The sequence below is a fragment of the Metarhizium brunneum genome, chromosome 1 (genome assembly GCF_013426205.1).
Source record: "Metarhizium brunneum chromosome 1, complete sequence".
In the NCBI taxonomy this organism is placed as follows: Eukaryota; Fungi; Ascomycota; class Sordariomycetes; order Hypocreales; family Clavicipitaceae; genus Metarhizium; species Metarhizium brunneum.
This window is the reverse complement of record NC_089422.1, coordinates 7498643-7517848: the sequence shown is the minus strand read 5'-3', so window position 1 is coordinate 7517848 and position 19206 is coordinate 7498643. Positions and strand designations below refer to the sequence as shown.

Here is a 19206-nt window from a genome sequence, read left to right as displayed (position 1 = left end):
GCGGGCTTCCCGATCCGTTCGCTTCGTCTTTCTGAAAATGGACCTCAAAACGGACTAGGAGGATGATCAAAGACGGGAGAATGGAGCGGGGAGAATCATGTAATTCTCGATGGGAGTTGCTGCATCTCATACGCGACACTTGATCCCAGACAAGATTGTACCTAAGCGGCCGGAACTTGATCAAGGGGGAATTCTGCAATGTCGCCCGCCTTAGTAAACACTTTGTAAGAGGGCGTACCCTAGTATATGCGCCGTACTGTCACGAAATATTACAATCCTGGGTAGTCGGGCCTGCATGAATTACTAAGATCAGCTCTTGTAGATGGTCCAGGCAGACAAGTTTGGGGGTATTCTCCGGTGGGCACTCTGCCTAGCGTGCTCACGCATTTTCTGTATGTAGAGTCGAACTGAATTTCAACAACTCGGAATGCCACCCCCTTTGCCTGGTGGTAACACGGGGGACGAAACCCGGCCACGACAGAAGATGCTGTTTTCTCAATTTATTCCAACAAATGCGATGAATGGCCTGACTTTAATAAAGGGCCGATGCCCTTCCTGGCTGCCTTTTTGGTCACGTTGCCAAATATGTTGGCATTTGAGCAGGGGGTGATATCACGGCATGGGAGTTGGCCTCATTCGCCTTGTCGAGGTTTAGTCGGAAGTCGAATCCGGTTTCAACCCGTGGGATGAACGCGGCAGGATTCACATCCACGTATTATCTCGCATGGTGGAGGCGGTCTGGACAACTCCACACGGGCCGTTTTGAGGCCTTTGTCGAAGGATATTCGGGCCGGGTATGAAACGAAGAGGCGAGCACTAGTCAAGGGACATGAAGTTTGGCCGTGCGGGATGTTGGCAAACGACTGATTGAAGCTGGGCGGCCAGGATTAGAAAAAGGTGGAGCAGCTAGTAAAAATGGTGGCGAATCAACGCTGACCTTTGGCTGCCCGGCGGGGCTCCCACCTTTGCAGCCTGAAGCTTGAGGCGACCGTTGAGATCAAGGCAACGACGTCGATGACATTGAGTCACTGGCTTCGTTGACTACTGACCGTTTGCCAACCGAGTTTTTGAGCTTGGTACGCTTGCGCAACGGGAAGCTCTCGCTCGGGAATGCCTAAGAAACGAAATCGCATCAAGCCTTTCAAGCCATCCCTAGCGACGTCGACGACGAGTTCATCGTCGTCCTCTGGTTCTGGTGGTTGTGAGTCTCCTCCAGTATAGCCATAGCCCGAATGACGCTGATACTTACCGTCGGCCAGATAAAGCCTCCAAGAGCGTGAACGAACTTCTTGCAAATCTACGGCTCGCAGGTGCAGGACCGTCGTCTTCGCCATCTCTGCCGGCGACTTCGCCTAGCGTTCCACCTGCCATCAGGGAGATTCTTCAGATCCCCGAGACACCATCGCCTGCTCCACGGCGACCTCTTCGTCAAAGATTTGACAGCCATGGCCGCAGACTACCTGCCGGCCCAGCGCCACCTCGCAGCTGGCTGTTAGGAGGGCGCGAGGATGGCAATGTCTCAAACTCACTCTCCCGGTCGCTCCGCGTGAGTTATTCTGGCGTTGACAGATCCACACTGCCAGGGGCACCGCTACCGCAGCCGGGCAGTTTGATTGATCTCACTCTCAGGCGCCTGGCTGCAGACTGGGACATTCATCGCGTTTTTAATCAGTATCATCTATACTTTGTGCCTAGTCACCTCAAGCCAGCTCTTATTCGATATGTTGGCGTTGCGTCAGATAGTGGCGTATCGATCTCTGACTTGAGGGTAATTCTACAGCCGCCTGAGAATGTATTCAGCGACGAGGAGTTGGATGGTCAGTCTGGAGCAAACTCTGAAATTACCTGCTTGGACCTCTCAGCCTCGATTGGCAAGTCTTTGAAGCTGAAAGACGTAATCGATGTCCTCTTCAGCGTCGTCGAACCCAACGCTATTGATGAACCTCAAGATTCTTGGGAAACTGTCGATACCAGCCCGAGCCCTCCGCGCCTTTTGCTTCCCAACTTGACGCATCTTTCGCTGGCCCTGGATCCCAGAGGCCCTCGAGACGTCTCGTGGAAGCAACTTTTGTCATTGTCGTCGAAGCTGCCTTCAGTCACGCATTTGAGTCTGGCGTATTGGCCAGAGCCTTGCTTGACTCCGTGGGCTAAATTTTCTACTGTCTCGTCGCCTCAAGGCCGTAATATACCGTACGCCGGCACAAACTATTATTCTCATTCGCTAGATCATGACTGGAGCGAGGCACTTCTGGTGTTGAGAATGCTTAGCAAGAACTTTTACAAGTTGGAGTTTTTAGATCTCACTGGATGTGCCACGTGGTTCAAGGCGCTTCATTTGAAAGACGGCCATGATTACATCGATTGGTCTGGCTCTTGGGGCAAGCTGACGCTTTTGTGGCTTTACACGGGTTGGGCGCCCGGTATTGATGCGATGGCATCAGATCAAGCAGCATACACGTCAGCCATTGACACGGCAAAGTGCATTGAGAGACATATTGTCGCTATGAGGGCTGGCAAGGGGCGTTTCATCACTGTGGAGAGGGATAAGACAGAAGCTGAGAAATGACACGCTTGGATAGCCCATAGAGATTATATGTTGAGCGTCGGAATTGACCTGCGTGCATGGCTGGGTTCGCCGCAAGACTGTAAAGTAGCATCAAGGTGGTTAGCACTCCATAGCGCTTTTGAACTTGCCCGTCTCGTGAAGCGGTTCTCGTGGGATTTTCCCAATCCCCATCAGTTTTCTAATCCACGATAACTACTTTGACGTGGTTGATGACAGTTTATTGCCGATGGGCTATGGATAGAATAGTGTGGTTCTTGAACTGATTTTCAGTCGTGCCACGCACCATCTTCTCCGTATCCCTATCGACGCTGAAACAGACCGGAGCTTCTATAATCAATCAGTCACAAAAAAATAACATAAAAGCCGTACCTGCTCGTGGCTTCCTCCGGAAGCACGACTCTACCGGCACGCCTCCTCAACACAGCCCTCGTCACAAAAAAAACTGCTTTATTCATTGCTCAGCATATCCTCTTTAAATCTTGTATCCAGCCCTTGTGCTTTGGCGTCGATAAACTGCCCAAGACGAACCCAGTGTGAAGTCTCGGCGGTGGAATCGGTTGTGTATACTTGGAAGGGGTCAATATTCTCGCCAACAGTGCCGGGAAGAACAAAACTGGTGTTAGGTCGCGGCGATGATGCGCCTACACAGGGTATCACTCGGCCTCGAGGATAGAGACTCGGGGTCCATGGTGAAGCCCCAGACGCGAAAGTGAGGAGATGGAGCAATGTAAGCAGCAAAGAGCATCTACCATTGCCAAAAGTCCAGTTCTGACTGCGTCGTGGTTCTGTAGAAAGGAGACTTGTCTGCCTGTTCTTGCGCACATAGCAACTCTTTTGCCGGCACCAAGCTCCGAACTCACTTCATCCCGTCCGTACAAAGAAGACGAATCTTGAGCCATGATGTGTCGCTCTCGGCGGCAGGATACTCCTCCTCTGTCTCCTCCGCAGACTGCTTTATTCGCGCTACTGCTCCTCCCAGCGCCTCGCCCAGCGGAATCAGCTGGACTGGCGAAACTCCCACCAGTCCCACAGACATGGATCCCCTCAAGTACAAGTTTACAACATGGCAAAACTGACGACCAGCAATGCCAGCACGGCGGTTGTCAAATCGAGAACAACGACGAGCAGCGATGGGAATGGCTTCTGGGAGCTGTCTCCCAGGTCGTTGTTTTTCAAGACGGCAGGATGAGACGACCAAAGGCACGGAGTAGAGGGTAAAATCGGGTGCCAATGGGCACCCATAAGTAAGATGGGGAGTAATTTCATGGTACCCATTTCAGACCCTAGTCCCTCGTATGTAGTATATGATGGCTTATTAATATATCTTCCATGTCTCTGACAGGCACCCATTTGTACTTTATTTAAATCCCTGGGTTTTCCTTGGGTACCTGATTCTACCCACGGGTCCCTTACACCTTGGCACGGAATGTAGAGAGCCCGCTCGGCGTTGGTGGAAATAGAGGCCGCTGAGAAAGCGGACACCGGTGGCTAGTACAAACAAACATGAGGAGCTTGGCAGAAATGCCCGTCCAAGCTCCAAACCAAGGAGGCCTATTACTAATTAGGAACCCAACCCCGGCAGCCCGTGGTCAGGGACGGCGCGACCCACGCATAAACGGCGCGGCCACACTCGCCGCCCGTCTCTTCGGGCGCCGCCTTCTCTGCGCCTCGGACCCGGCCGCCCGGCTTCTCTCCGCGGCCTGACGCCGGGGCCCGGCACCGACGCCGAGGACAAACCGCGACTTGTGCGCAGACCACAGCCTCGAGCACCAGCAGAGCCGCAGCGGCATGCTTGGGTGACGGGCCTGAGGTTGGGGCGTGAGGACATGTCGTGACTCGTGAAACGGACAAGGAATTCATTGCCGTGGGCGACGGTCTGTGACTGCAGCCAAACTGCACGAGGTCGGCACGCGTTGCACCGAGCCCAAGTAATCGACTGGGTTGAAATTTTCTTCTGTGCCCATACTAGTACCTGTAAATCATATTTTCATTGTACGGCGCACGGAGTACTGTATTTTCTCGGCCAAGCAGCTTTTGCGACTTGTGGAGATTTGACTTTCCCGATTCGGCTTCGGCGTGAGTCACGAGCCGGCTGGACTTGGTGCGCCCAATGACCAGTGCCGGATTCTCAGGAGATGGCATCAGACTGTACCACATGTATGCCGAGCAGACTCTTGAGATGAAGGGTCGGCATCGCCATCTTGAGATTGGAAGCCGGGGTCCTGACGTCGCCTTTTCCGCTTTTTCAGCGTTTCATTCCAGGGATCGACGGACATCTGCCATCGGGACGAATGGCCCGCCGTCTGGTGAATGAGATTTACCAGCGACTTGCTTCTCCATATAAAGCCTCCATGGCATCTTGCCCTCGACGACTTACACTTGCATTCCGCAGCCACAGCCGCTTCATGAGCCCTCTGCTTTCCTTGCACATATTTCTTTGTACTTGCTTCATACACTCTGTGTGTCCTTGACGGCTGCGTTTCCATTTTTCATTTTTATTTTTATTTTATTTTTCCTTGGACCACAATGACGTCCATGGCGGCGGAATCCGCCACCACCATCCTCTGCACTGCCAAGCAGACGCGATTCCATATCGAGTCGCCCAACTACCGAGAGGTATTTCACAGCTCTCTTCAACTTGGCGTTGCGAGTGTTATTTATTGTCCGTCTGCTAACCCCCCTCCACAGCTCGACGTTCAAGGTCTGCACATCCTCGTCACATCAGGCGAGCAGGCTTCGTCCACTGCAAAGGCCAAGTCCAAGCGCTCCGATGGTCTTGAGATTTTGTCCAATGCAAAGCTCCTCCTGAAAGAAGGACAGAGATATGCACTCGTCGGCCGTAACGGGACTGGAAAGTCCAGTACGCTTCCATCCCTTCCGCCCTCTTTTTGCCGCCCAGTCGCCACTAACCATTCACCTTTCTGCGCAGCCTTGCTGAGAGCTATTGCGGACAAGCTCATTCCCGGCATCCCTGAAGGCACCAGGATTGCCATCTTGCAGCAGACGAAGCTGACGGACGATGATGGTGATGAAAATTCCCGCCAAGGCCGGAAAGCGGAAGCCAGTGTGCTCCAGGAGGTCATTGACCGGGCGACGGCGAGGGATACCATCGAGCAGGAGATTAAAGGTAAGACCTCACGATTTTTCTTCTTCTTAAAAGCCCCGTAAAGTGACCCTTTGCTAAAACCCCCCCAGCTCTTTCCGACGGTGTTGATGCCTCGGATCCATTCGGGCCTGTACGAGCCTTGCGGTCCCTTAAGCATCATCGTTTGCAGAAGCGCCTCTTTCGCATGGACAAGGAGGCCAGGCTGAGAAGTGGTGCTCGAGGAATGCAGGCCAGAAAGGCCCTGGTGGCGTTTGAAAAGGTCGTTGCCGATTCAGATGTCATGTACGTTTCATGAGATTTCCGCATGTGAACAAAGTCGGTGCATCTAACCTTGTGCTCAGGATCAACCAGTCAAGCGACGAAATCTCACCCGAAACACTGCAGGCAGAAACCCAGGAAGCCGCAGACATGCTCGCCGAGCTCCAGATCCAGGTCGAACCGTCGCGCATCGCACAAATCGAGACCAGGGCCAGAACCATCCTGACGGGCCTCGGATTCACCGAGGAGCGCATGGGCAAGCCCATCTCCAGCATGTCTGGAGGCTGGCACATGCGAGCAGCTCTGGCAACGGCCCTGCTGCAAGACGCCGACATACTGATCCTCGACGAGCCGACCAACTTCCTCGACTTGCTGGGCATCGTGTGGCTGCAGCGGCACCTGCAGCATCTCGCGGAAGGGGACCGGCCGCCTACCGTCATCATGGTATCGCACGACCGTGACTTCATCTCCGTCTGCACTGACCTGATGATCCTCAAGGAGAAGCAGCTGACCTATTTCCACGGCGACCTGCCGACGTACGAAGCCTCCCAGGCGGAGCGCAAGCTGTGGCTCAAGAAGATGAAGGCGGCGCAGGCCAAGCAGCGAGCGCACATGGAAAAGACGATTGCGCAAAACATCAAGGCCGGCAAGGCCAACGACGACCAGAACAAGATCCGCCAGGCCAAGTCGCGCCAGAAGAAGCTCGACGACCGCATGGGCCTGCAGGTCAGCGCCAAGGGCCACCGCTTCAAGCTCAACCGCGACATGGTGGGATACTTCCACACGGCGCGCGAGGACATCGACGTGCCCCCCGAGGAGCGTCCCGTCGTCATCGCCCTCCCGGAGCCTCCGGACCTGCGGTTCCCCGGCTCCCTCCTGTCCCTGGACAACGCCTCGTACCGCTACGGCCCGCGGCTGCCCCTGGTCGTCGACGGCGCCAGCCTCACCGTCGGCATGGGCGACCGCATCGGCATCCTCGGCCTCAACGGCTGCGGCAAAACCACCCTCGTCAGGATGCTCGTCGACGAGGCGCGCCCGACGGCCGGCAGCGTCACCACCCACCCGCGCCTCAAGCTGGGCTACTACTCGCAGCATGCTGTCGAGGCCATCAAGGCCGTGGGCAGGGCGGATCCCGCCCTGACGGCCCTGGGGCTCCTCACCCGCGAGGTCGACGGCCAGATGGGCGAGGGTGAGATTCGCGGCCTGCTGGGCGAGCTGGGCCTCCCCGGCCGCGTCGCCTCCGACACGCCCCTGTGTAAACTGTCGGGAGGGCAGCTGGTGAGGTGCGAGCTTGCCCGCCTGTTCTGGAGGCGGCCGCACTGCTTGATCCTCGACGAGGTCACCACCCATCTGGACTATGAGACGGTGACGGCGCTGCGGGTCGCGCTGGATGGCTGGGACGGCGCCGTCGTGCTGGTGAGTCACGATAGATGGTTTGTGAGGGGGGTCGTGGAGGGTAATCTGGATGACGACGGGGATGATGGCGAGCAGAGCGACGAGGAGGGCGAGGCGGCGCCGCGGAGGAGGATCGTGTACAGGTTGAAGGGGGGCAGCATGACGCCGCTGGAGGGTGGTGTTGAGGAATTTGAGAAGTCGATGGAGAAGAGGGTGAATAAACTAACTGTGCAGTGAGGAGCTGGGCTGGGCAATTTTTTATTTTTTTTGTAGATGCTGCATCGTTGTTGGGGGTAGAACAATGAGCAATAGTGACTTGGGATGCAAAATGCCTTGTATCGCGAATATTGCTGTTTTTAATTTCACAATGACATTCTCGCATATTGGTTAATGACGGAAGCAAAATGCACATCATTTGACTCTTGACTATACTACTCTCGCAAGCTGGCTAACAACGTGAAGCAAAATACCGCTCCATCCACAAACAATCAATCATACGCGAATCCCCTCCAGGCATCGCAACTCGTTCGTCTATATTCCGTATGCCGTACCCCTGCCATCTACAAGACAAACAGCATCAAGCGCGAGCCCCTTCGTCAACCAAGACCCGAAGCAATTCTCTACTCGCCCTCGCCACGCTCATCCCCCCGCCCCTCGCAACCTGCACAATCGTCCCGTCGACGCAAAACACCCTCCATCTCTCGTCGTCCTCGCCACTGACGATCCTCACCTCCCCAACCTCTTCGTACCGCACCCTCTCGCCATCATCCCACTTCACGTCCACGTGCTTGCCCCCGTCGTACGCCTTCATCATCGCCTCCATGGCCCTGTCGCCACCGACCGCCCCAAAATGCACCAGGTGCAGCTTTCCGTCCAGCGGCCTCGAGGCGGGCGAAATCGTGAAATTTCTCTCCAGATTCGACACCATCGACACCAATATGTACCCGTGGGTCTCGTGCGCATCTCTCTCAAACGTGTCCTCGGACGCGGCGGCCGAGGAGGGAGGCCGCACGTCCAGAGCGGCCTTGTACGGGTGGGACAGCTTCAGCAGCTCCTGCGCGACCATGCCGAACCGTTTTGCCCCGTGCGCGCGGTACGCCGGCGTGTCGCTCTCGTAGACGATGCTCGCGTGGAAACCGTGGCTCGCGACGATGGCGCCGTAGAGCGAGGAGACTTGCCGCCGGTGCGGGAGCTGCAGGGCGGCCTGGCTGCCGTCGGCGTGGGCGACCATGTGCGAGCCCGGCGTGAACTTGGCCTCGAACACGGGCAGATTCGCCGCCGCGCCGAGGAAGAGCGTGCGGAGGGCGAGGACGAGCGGCGTCGGCCCAGGCGTGGTTGCGCATGGCTTGTGCAGGGAGTGAAAAAGGGCATTTCCTGTTCCGAGCGGGAGCAGCGCCATCAGCGGCAGCGGCGCGTCGGGGACGGGCTCGCGGCCATTCAGGAGGTCGGCAACGCCTCCGTCGCCGCTGAGCAGGATGATGGTTCTGGCGGCGGATGGTGGCCCGTCGATGGTCTTGGCGTATTGCCGGACGCTTTGGGCATCTTGCGTGACGACGAGGTTGTACTGCTCGACGACGGGGTGCGATGACGCGGATTGGAGGAGCGGCTGCAGCGCGGCCTGCCAGAACGATTGCGCGCGGCCTGTGCCGGACTTTGTGGAAACAATAACGTCGACTTTGTTGCTGGGCGTGGGTTGCAAGTGAGGCGGAATGCCGTTGATGAGATGGCCATGACGAAGCTCTGCTGGTATCGCGTCGGTCTGGAGGAGGTCGAGCTGGAAGGGGTGTGACTGGGCATCAGCGTCCTCTCTCAGAACGTAAACAATGTAATTTGGCCGTTGGGCAGTGGAAAAGTCTATGGTGAAGACAATCTCGTGAGTTGACACGCTTTCCTCGGCGTCATCGAGGTCTCTCCACGAGAGAGTCGCATCTGTGACTTGGAGGCTGCGGACTGACTTGGGAGTCGGATGCCCCGCGTTGAGAGACATGATGGCGGGGCTGCAGTCGCAAGTGAGAAAAACGCCGCGAGGTCACATGGACAGATGGAAATGATGGCAAGCACGCAGATGATGGTGTAGATGGATTGATATGTGGTACAAGATAGGCACCCAAGTTGGCGAATATTCCCTCCAACCTCCAACACGCTGGATGTTTGTGGTAAGCACCAGGTGCAAGCACGTCAACAGCCCCAGTGTGGAGAGGGGGGGGCGCGGTGATCCCCGACTTCAGAACTGGGCCTTTGGATAATCCGCTAACCATCACGATGCTCTGCTTGTTGACTTTGCCAAGGCCATGTTCGATCCCACTTCATATACAATACACGGTCATGGCATCGACAATTCAACCCTTGGCTCTTGTCATGGGGCCCCAATACTTGTGAGGGTTGACCTGGTACCTCATGTACCGAGTGCCTTTCTGACGACCAAGCTGTATCAAAGCGTCATCAAATACGAGCGTCTTTCGCAACTCTTCTTCAGTCAGCGGCTCTTTCTTTTCCCCGGCATTGTCCTCTGCTTCAGTCCTTTCTAGCACCTTCTCGTCCTTTTGCTGTTGCTGTTGCTGTTCGGTGCCTTCCATCTTGATGTCGATGCTCTCCGGCCCTTGGCTACCGTCCGACTTCGCATTTTCGTGCCCAACAATTCCAGCGTCATAGAGAATCTTCCATCCAGGCATGGACTCCTTGAATTTGGACACTTTTACTGGTGACTTTTGCCTGATCCACTCTGTCAAAACCCACCAAATAGTTGACCATGGCGCGTCAGTCTTGATGCTGCCTGGGCGGCAGTGGCTTCTACCCGCTTGATAGCCCAGATGCATGAGTGCGCCTCGAAACATGTCATCAGTCGGGGTGGAACACGATAAAATGCTCGAGACCTTTCCAGGGATAAAGAAGAATGGCGTGTGGTCAACGACCGCAGCTTCTGCGTCTTTAGGGTCGACATCCGTGGGCAGTTCAGGTCCCGGTATGTATTCCTCCAAGGCAGTCCGCAACATACCCTCCAAACGAGACAATGTTCCATATGTCTCCGGGGATGCCTTGGGTATTTCGTCGAGCATACGGTGAATAAAGTCCTGGTTATGGATCCTACCGCCATACATGGGTCCGCTGACATGCATCTTGAAGCCGCAATGCTGGCAAAGGCGATCAGTACTCGGGCCTTGAGCCATTGTGTGCTTGTAGAAGGATCCGATTCCCTTTTTATTGGGGAATGGCCGGCTCTTGAGGATTGGTTGCGTCTCCCAAGAACCGCAGCCTTGGTCGCAACTATACACCAACATCGTTTTCGCTCCCAAAAACTTGACCGCCGACGGTGATTTCGTGACTCTGATAAAGACCTTTGTATAGAAATCAATCGATAGCGACAACATGGGCTCAATTGCGATACCGTATCGCGCTCCAGAAGTTGCGACGGCGTTCAGGATAAGGCGCAAGGCTGCCTCGTGGGAGTGCATTCCTTTGACAGGGACACCGCCATACAAGGAAAAGGTTTTTTCGCAATAGCTGTGGCCGGCCCAGACGGCACTGTCTGTACAGGTGATGACAAGCAGGCCACCATCATCACGAACAGACTGGACAGCGGCGTCAAAAAACGGAGCAGCTGTTCCATACGGGTCGAGGTCGATAACATCAAACTTGTGTGATTTGCTAGGGTTGCCGCGTTTATCTCTTCTCGAAAGATCCGACGCAATAGACCGGTACATGAGGGCTAGGGCGTCATCATTAGTGACGGTAAATTTACCCGCTACACCATTGTGGTCGGCATTGACTGCTATTGATTCCGCAGCGGAGGCAGACAGGTCATTGGCGGTAACAGATGTAACAAAAGGAATTTCCAGGGCATATCTCAAAGCTCTCAAGCCCGATGCTGATAAGGCGTCAAGGATCTTGAATGAAGGCTTGTATGTGTGGCCATTTTCCGCCTTTTCTTTCTCTAGTTGCTGCTGCTCCGTGGCTTGTGTGGTTGCTTCTTCGTTGTCTTGTTCTATCTCATCTCGCTTTCGCTTCTTGCCTTGTTTTACATTTTTTGAGTTGAAAGCTTCAACTCGCTTCTCCAATAGCATCTCCCCATACACCTTGACTACCAGCGTCGACAAGTCGCGATTGTACTGCTGTATTGGATTGTAGAAGACTTGCTGTTCCTCAGTCGTGTCTTGGCCGGCTTTCGTTTCATGGGGAACCAGAATCGTAGCTTTTCCCTCTGTGATGGTCTTGAACTGCTTACCGTCCCGCTCAATGATGTGCACTGGGGGCGCTTCGTCCGCCATCATTCGTGAGGTCGACGATATTGTCCTGGAAAGCAAAGGTGGAAGCAGGTGACGCAATCGTGTGAGCGTTGTGCGATAGGCAGATGTAGGCGCCCCCAGTCTATGGCTGATATTGGCGCGAAAGATGAAACCGAGACGCCGCATGCAAGCAGGCTGTTTGAATTGGGCGCAGCAAATATTGGCAGAATCACTGGTTGAAGCTATTCTCAGCCACTATGACCAAATTTTTGGAATTCTGCCGTTGTCAGAATCTGAGCGGTGAGAAGAAACTTGCTTTGAGCTTCTCTGTCTGTCACCCCCACCAGCTGTTCGTTCCAGAACCCCCCCACCTACAGCCAAGAACGCTAACATCCCATTTGATGCTGCAAAGTTGTTCACTTCATCCATGTCTTACCAGTGTACTCCGTACAGGCTACTATATCATGTCTTCATACCGATGCAGCGAGCCACTTCTTCGTACCTGTTTATGGTTAAATAGACTTTGATGCCTGAATTTGCAATAGAATCAGCCTAGCCATGGCCACCTCTTGCGCGATCCTGACTCCTGAGGCAGCGCTCAATGTTACAGACCGCACCTTCCCACACTCGAATACCATTCGAATTCAATGGCTTTCAGGAAGGCACGAAGTCGGCTATCTGGGAAGGAGGGCACTGGGCTCATTGGATTTTATTTTACGCCCGTACTCGAGTATAAACTGATCAGTCGTCTCGAGTTTGAATCCCAACATCAGCAGTCCATTCGTTCCATATTCCAGGTCTCGGAATATTGTTATCCTATAGTGTCATCTTTATGTCCCTGTATTCAAGATACCCATTGTGGCATTCACCTTAGACGATTACACCCGCAAAATGGCCAGCAAAGTCAAACCTGGCGTCACGTCCACGGGCATCATCCCTGTTATTCCTCCAATTCCCCTTTCTGTTCCAGCTCAAGGTAGTAGAGGTAGTAATCCTCGTAAGGATCCTTCCGAGGGCAAAAACAGAGAGAGCGTACCAACAAAGCTCGATCATTCTCTCCCCATTACTCACGACCCAAACGCTCATCAAAAGATTGTTCGTCACCGGTTTCTTTCCTCCGCAGAGTGGACAGTCATTGCCAACGGCATTGGCGGACTAAAAGATGGCGAAAGCCACCAGCCGACCCATCCTACACATTGGCTATGGCCATCACTTGGCATGCCTCGAGGGCTGTATCGCGAGGTTGTTGCGCACAAATATCGGTTTTATCTCCTATTCCACTTCACCAGTGTTCTCCGATGGATGCTCATGGTCGTTCAGCTTCTGATTGGGGCGGCCCTGACGGCTCTGGGTGCCATGTCCCTGGTAAATGGAACGCCCATCACAATTCTCGCCGCTGTCAACACTGCGATGGCTGGGTTTCTTGCACTTCTGCACAACAGTGGTCTTCCAGATCGATACCGGAACGACATGGCAGAGTTTGAAGAAATCGAAGATCACATCAAGGAAGTATTAAACTCAAGCATCGTTCCCGCCGGTCAGACTGCTGAACAAGTTCTTGCTGAATTCTTTGACCGGTACCGTGAAGCCAAGTCGACAGTTGCAGTGAACATGCCCGCGAATTATGCCTCAAAACAAATGCTTTCGCCCGAAAAGCAGATCAACAAGGGAAGCTTTAATCCAGGACCGGGAACGGGACCAGTTCCAGCGAATAGAAACGTCAAAGGGTCCTATGCTAATGTCCACTCTGGCACGGATAACGGCGCCCAGGCATAATTTTTTATCAAGATTGACGCAAGTTTGCCACGTCTTTCCAATGTTCCTCTCGTCACATCCCTGCAAGGCGATAGCACTAACGGCATCGAAAAGACCATCAAACCATCTCTCTTCTCCGACGTCGAGTTTGCTGTTGTATTTGCTGGGTGAATGGTGATCCCTTTGCACCAGATCGCCGTGTAATCCCATAAGGTTGATAGATTGCCTCGATGATAATACCCGTACGGCGCATGAAAAAGCCAGCGAAAACGAGGTAGTCAGCCAAGACGGAGGGACACGACTTTGCGGCATAATCTTAATCCTCTTTTGTACTCCGCCCATGCCCGTGTACTCTGTCGCAAGGGTATCCACGGCGGGACTGTTAATCTGTTTATTAAAAAAATTCTGCGACACAATTTGCATGAGAAAAGCGGCATGGCGAGGGATTTGCAGACACAGTGGCTGATTCCGCCCATTGTTGGCAGGAGTTCGACTGATCTGCCTTCTCCCGTGACCAGGGGTTTGTCAAGAACCAGCAAGGATCTGCCTCAACCAGTCCTCGTCCCACACCCACATGCTATCCACCTAGGTACCTGGTCGGTTTCATGTATTTGGTTTGCTGTTTGTCTGGCCACAGTTGGCTCATCCGTCCACGACAAGGTGTACAAGCTGTACTTTGTAACTTACTTGGAGAGGAATGAAGGAGGAGGGCCCTCGCTCATCAATTTCAAACTTGTCTGTTTAAAAGGGATAGCTAATCCCGCATGCACCAGCCGTCTATCTATCTCTCCTACTAGCTACTACCTAGTTGTAGTCAAAAAACCAGCGTTGCGTTGTTCAACAGAGCACGCCCAGGCCAGTCTGTTCCCGCGGCCTCATGTCATGACGAGCTGTTTGTGGCCTTGTCCTCGTCACTATGTATTTGATTCAGTCATAGGTTCCTTTTCTTCCTTCGGCTTCATCTGAGTTTGCAGCTCGGCGCTGCTTTTTTCTGGAACCACCATGTTGCTTTCCAAAGGCATGCCGGTGCTCCAGGTGAGACTGAGCTACCTTCTATTGACTGCAGTAACTGTTGGTTTCCTATTTCATGCCACGACACTTCATCAACAAGGGCAGACCTTTACGGTTGATCTGCCGGACTCGACCCCAGTTGGGGATCTTTTGCCAGAGGAAGAATACTTCGAGAGGCTCATTGACCGCTATGTACTTACCAACTTGACGAAATGGCAAGCTTGGAGAGTGCAAACCTCTGACAAGCCCTTGACCATTGGTTCAATTACCGATGTACACACAGACTTTCAGTCAAACCGGGATGCTCCGAAAGTCATCGATGTCAGCAACCCTAGCCCTACCGATTTGCACGCGTCAAAGGGGTTGGAGCTTGCAACTTATACCGACGAGGCACATGATAGACTATACGCATCACCGCTCATGTTCGGCGTATCCACTACGTATAAACGAATCACTGAAAAAGATTGGGCTATCCTACGAGCATGGAAACGTTGGTTGACCAAAGGCGACGGAACCAGCAACGGCGCCACTCTAGTTCTCATGCTTGACAATGCCACCGAGGAACAACTTGATGAGATTGACAAGGAGCTTGAAGAAACGGGTATTGATGTATACACAACTTCCACCTCTGAGGCCACATCTAAAAGCCGGAGATATTACGAATTGATTCGGGTCATGAAATCATATGGTGCCACCATCGCCGCAAGTGGCCAAGAGAAGCATTGGTTCGCAGTCATAGAGGACACTGTCTTTTTCCCGAGCCTATCCTACCTCAAAGAACGACTTTCAACTTTCGATTTCAGCAAGCAGTTGTATCTCGGTATCCCTAGTGAAAAGATGCTCTGGCATCAAGACGGCGGATCTGCCACAACATACGGTGGAGGGGCGATATTCTTGACCAAGGACGCCGTATCTTTGATTCCCAAGCTACCTTGCTTGAGAATCGACGCAGCCGCTAAGCCCTCCTTTCATGGACAGAGATGGGATGCGATGTTGAGGCGGTGTCTTGAGAAGCAGGCAGGCGTTGACATGCATGTCATTCCAGCACTCCACCCACCGCATGATAGTCATGAAGCCCGTGTCGAGAGCCACGAAACTGGCACACGACCGCTGTTGCTACACGACTATGCATACCCACACCACCTCGATGTGGGCATGGCACACTTGGTGACTGACGCGTGTGGTGAGGCATGCTTCATGCACCAATATTTATTCCACGACAACTGGGTCATCACCAACGGCGTGTCGATAAGCCACCACCCTGATGGACTCGGTCACCGCCACCGCCACAAGGCCTTGGTGAAAGAAATGTTTAAAGATACCCGGAAGACTGCTATTTCCGATCAAATAGTCATTGACGAAGACGAGGTTGAGAGAAGGTCATTGAACTTGACAGGGCAGCGGAGAGACATATGGGGGCTATTGGATTCAGTAAAGGCTTCCGACGGAACAGTATGGCAAGCTTATATGAAGAGGGGAGTGAGGTCCACGAAGGCGGACAAGGAAGAGTCGGACGGACTCAGGGAACTTGATTCCGTTATTGTCTTGATTTGGGAAAAGAAACAGCGTTAGCTACTTGTTTGGTTACCACTGGCGTTTTGGACAGGAGTTGGTAGCAGCTGGCCTGAGAATGGTTTTTTTTTTTTTTGCCTCTTCAAATTGTTCTTGAGAGATTCCGAGGGTCCAGGCCATCTGCTGTATACACCATATACCAATTACAACATCTTCTTGTTCTTCTTAATGTGGTTCCCCTCCGCGGCCGTCAACCCGTAGTACATCTCGCCGGCGGCATCACCAAACTCATGGTCCCCCAGCACTCCTTGTCCTCGGCCAAGGCCAGCATGGACGTGTTGGTAGCCGTGGTAATGACGGCGTAAAGGCGCAGTCCATGACCTCGTCCGCATACCCATTGATTGCCCCGGTACGCCTCGTCGACGACGACTCCGGCGTCGCCGCCGCGGACTTTGCCGGCATCCCTCCCCCAGCAGCTCAATGACCCTGTCGGCGTGCTCGCTTGTGAGCGCCCAGCAGTGAGCACCATGGTCACCCTCCCCGGCCCGCTGGCGACCAGCACCGCACCATCATCATCAGGTCCATCTGGCACGGCCGCGGAGTCTCGCTGCGGCGGCAATCAGCTCCTCTGACCGCGACACGGAAGGCGGTCAAAATGGCCATAGTGCCTAGGCGCATCGCGCGGCTCGATGGTGCGCAGCGCAAGGGGCAGCGTCCGCGACTCCATGCGCTCGTAGAGGTGCTGCGCCTGCATTGTTTCAGAAGGCTATGTTGTACATACATACATAGGCTTCTCTGCGGGATCTGGACGCTCGTCTTGCGGCCGGGACGCAGGGATGTTTCTTGCGTCCGTGTCGGGTCTCGGGTGGGATGTTCCCATTGACCAAGCGCTTTAAAGATAAAAATACCCCGGGAGCTTGTTGGCGATTGTGTCAGAATTCATGCGCTAACACGAGTCTGCAATTCTCCGTTGGTTTCAGACGGAGGGTGGGGGATGCGCAAGCCTGCTCGGTAAGCGGGATATTGGGATGTAACTGGGGTGCCGGCATGGAAGTCGGGGTACTCTGTCGTAGGGACAGGATTTTCCCTTCTTTTCTTTTCAATCCCATCATCATATGGCGTGAGCGGTATTGCGTCTGTGTTTCAAGTGTACATGTGCTCCGTGTGGTGACGCGGACGCTGTTGAAGTAACTGCCTGAATAGGCAATAGCCACGACGGCACTGCGTCTGATTGGCTGGTTTGTGAGTCACTGAGTCGGCTGTGTGCAAGTCATTTGCGCATGAATGATTGTCATGTACAACGGAGGCTAGCTGGAGGATGGGGCGTCGATGGACGGATTTTCGCAGACTTTCTTGAGTCTGTAAAAGATGTCATTCGGAATTCCGACAACGAAGGCCCGTGTGTGGTGCAAGATGGGCTTGATGCTGAGGGGACGACAAGACATGCCATGGCTGGCGTTGATCATGAAATAATGAATTAATATTACAAATTAGCCAAGACTTTTTCTAAAGCGTAATCAGATAATTACGGCCCCTTTTACTCGTCACGCGACAACCTCGGAATCCAAATACCCCCGTCCGCGCTTTAAACACTTGCCATCTGCATCTGCATCACCATCACCACCCTCCCTCCAGGTAAACAGCCACATAATCAACCTCCATGCTCGCGCCATCGCCATCAAGAGTGTCGGACGTGGGCGTCGTGATGCCCGAGACACCGTTGGGAAACCCGCCGCCAACAGCAACATTCAACAGGATCATCTTGCTATTCGCGGCCATGGCGTGCCACGCACCGGCATCGCGCACATCGTCCTCCCACAGCGTCCACTGCAGATGCTCATCCACGTACCAGCGCATCGACTCCTCGTCGTCGCCCGACCGGTCCACCTCCCACGCAATCGTGTGCCAGACCCCCCGCTCAAAAGGTTCGGTGATGTGGCCAAGGCCATTGGGCTCGTTGCACACGCCGCCCGGGTTCGTGCCGCAGTGGGCGACGTGCCAGATCTTACGGAGGCCGTTGACGCTCTCGAGAATGTCAATCTCCCCCACGGCCGGCCAGTTCTGGTAGTTGCCGCGGTACTCGGAGCCCAGGGTCCAGAACGCGGGCCAGATGCCGAGCGACCTGCCCTCGGGGTTGTCGCCCAGCTTGATCCGGGCCTCGACGCGGAGGCGCTCGCCGCGCGCGCAGGCAAAGTCCCAGTCGGCCGTGGTCTCGATGCGCGACGAGGTCCACGAGTTGCCGTGGCCGCGGACGGGCGTGATCTTGAGCGTGCCGTCGGCCGTGATGCGGATGTTCTGCCAGTCGTCCGTGTACGTCTCGATCTCGCCGGTGCCCCATTGCGCGGGCCCCCCGTCGTACCGCGTGCCCAGGTCGATGGTCCATCTCGACGCGTCGGGCAGCGAGTCCTCGTCCCCGTCGAAGTCGTCGTAGAAGATGCAGTTCGAGAATCCCGCGGGGGTGTTGGGGGCGGCTTTGGCGACGCGGCCGTGTGGCGCCTGGCCCGCGCTCAAGACGAGCTGTGCGAATATCGCCATGACAGAAGCGGCGTGGCCCAACATGACGACCAATGTGTGTGAAGAAGCGTGGAAAAGAGCGACTAGGTGAACACGTGTACAAATTCAAACAAAAAGGCGTTGATGGCGGAATACACCAGGGCCAGCGGCCGGGTGTTCAAATACTTTGTAGTTGCGCCGTGGGAGACTTTGGAATGCCAGGTTCAAGTCCATGACAATCAAGTATTCCAACAACACCAACAACATCGCCGTTATGCGTCCATTCCGTCTGGCCCCCTTCCATCACCATGCCATCCAACCTTATTTCCATCCAAGCATAGCCAGCCGAGACTCCGATTAGCCACAAGGGCTCCGAATTGGCCAAAAACATGGCGCCCGGGCGGTATGGGCTTGTCTTGTCTTGCTGGCTCGCTGTCAAGCTTGTCCCCGTCCGCACATGGGATGTACTAGTAGTAGTAAACTCGCAATGGTCCGTCTGATTGGTCCGCTGGCAGTCCGTTGATGATATTAGTGCGAGACATGGCGGGAGACGACGATGCGCCTTGCATGTCCGTCCGAGGATTGGCGTGTCTGAGGTGCTGAAATGTCATGTGCAAGCCTTCAATGTCGGACGCTGTTGCTGTGACACCTGCAACCAGACGCAAATTGTGATGATTCACCTGCGAACTCGAATTCAGCCTCATACGCGTGACTCTGTACAACCGCATCCACAAGTCTCCCCTGTTGCCAAAGAGACAAATCTCTCGTGGGACTCACATGCGTAATTTTGCCTTGTACAACATGCAGAGAGAAGCCTCTCGAGTCTCTGGTCAAGATTCCTCCGCCATGTCGTGATCCGGGTGAATCAGCTTTCCGAGACACAGTTC

General features: G+C 54.4%; 8 protein-coding genes across 8 annotated transcripts; 4 read left to right on the top strand and 4 right to left on the bottom strand.

Moving 5' to 3' along the window:
• Positions 1-1110: 1110 nt before the first annotated feature.
• On the top strand, positions 1111-2566 carry G6M90_00g022890 (uncharacterized protein; the record flags this gene model as incomplete). Its single annotated transcript, XM_014692780.1, has 2 exons — positions 1111-1201; positions 1260-2566. 2 exons carry the CDS (start codon positions 1111-1113, stop codon positions 2564-2566), a joined length of 1398 nt encoding a protein of 465 aa, XP_014548266.1.
• A 2526-nt stretch (positions 2567-5092) lies between these two features.
• On the top strand, positions 5093-7562 carry G6M90_00g022880 (uncharacterized protein; the record flags this gene model as incomplete). The annotated part of the gene is made up of 5 exons (XM_014692781.1): positions 5093-5182; positions 5255-5426; positions 5496-5693; positions 5762-5954; positions 6014-7562. The coding sequence occupies 5 exons, from the start codon at positions 5093-5095 to the stop codon at positions 7560-7562; spliced, it is 2202 nt and encodes a 733-aa protein (XP_014548267.1).
• A 340-nt stretch (positions 7563-7902) lies between these two features.
• Positions 7903-9312, bottom strand: G6M90_00g022870 (uncharacterized protein; the record flags this gene model as incomplete). The annotated part of the gene is made up of 1 exon (XM_014692782.1): positions 7903-9312. The coding sequence occupies one exon, from the start codon at positions 9310-9312 to the stop codon at positions 7903-7905; it is 1410 nt and encodes a 469-aa protein (XP_014548268.1).
• Positions 9313-9664: 352 nt separating this feature from the next.
• Positions 9665-11590, bottom strand: TRM1 (tRNA (guanine(26)-N(2))-dimethyltransferase; the record flags this gene model as incomplete). Its single annotated transcript, XM_014692783.1, has 1 exon — positions 9665-11590. One exon carries the CDS (start codon positions 11588-11590, stop codon positions 9665-9667), a length of 1926 nt encoding a protein of 641 aa, XP_014548269.1.
• Positions 11591-12439: 849 nt separating this feature from the next.
• G6M90_00g022850 (uncharacterized protein) lies at positions 12440-13324 on the top strand (the record flags this gene model as incomplete). The annotated part of the gene is made up of 1 exon (XM_014692784.1): positions 12440-13324. One exon carries the CDS (start codon positions 12440-12442, stop codon positions 13322-13324), a length of 885 nt encoding a protein of 294 aa, XP_014548270.1.
• Positions 13325-14305: 981 nt separating this feature from the next.
• On the top strand, positions 14306-15886 carry G6M90_00g022840 (uncharacterized protein; the record flags this gene model as incomplete). The annotated part of the gene is made up of 1 exon (XM_014692785.1): positions 14306-15886. The coding sequence occupies one exon, from the start codon at positions 14306-14308 to the stop codon at positions 15884-15886; it is 1581 nt and encodes a 526-aa protein (XP_014548271.1).
• A 190-nt stretch (positions 15887-16076) lies between these two features.
• On the bottom strand, positions 16077-16489 carry G6M90_00g022830 (uncharacterized protein; the record flags this gene model as incomplete). The annotated part of the gene is made up of 2 exons (XM_014692786.1): positions 16077-16433; positions 16460-16489. 2 exons carry the CDS (start codon positions 16487-16489, stop codon positions 16077-16079), a joined length of 387 nt encoding a protein of 128 aa, XP_014548272.1.
• A 954-nt stretch (positions 16490-17443) lies between these two features.
• Positions 17444-18385, bottom strand: glcA_1 (Glucan endo-1,3-beta-glucosidase A1; the record flags this gene model as incomplete). Its single annotated transcript, XM_014692787.1, has 1 exon — positions 17444-18385. The coding sequence occupies one exon, from the start codon at positions 18383-18385 to the stop codon at positions 17444-17446; it is 942 nt and encodes a 313-aa protein (XP_014548273.1).
• Between the last annotated feature and the right edge of the window lie 821 nt (positions 18386-19206).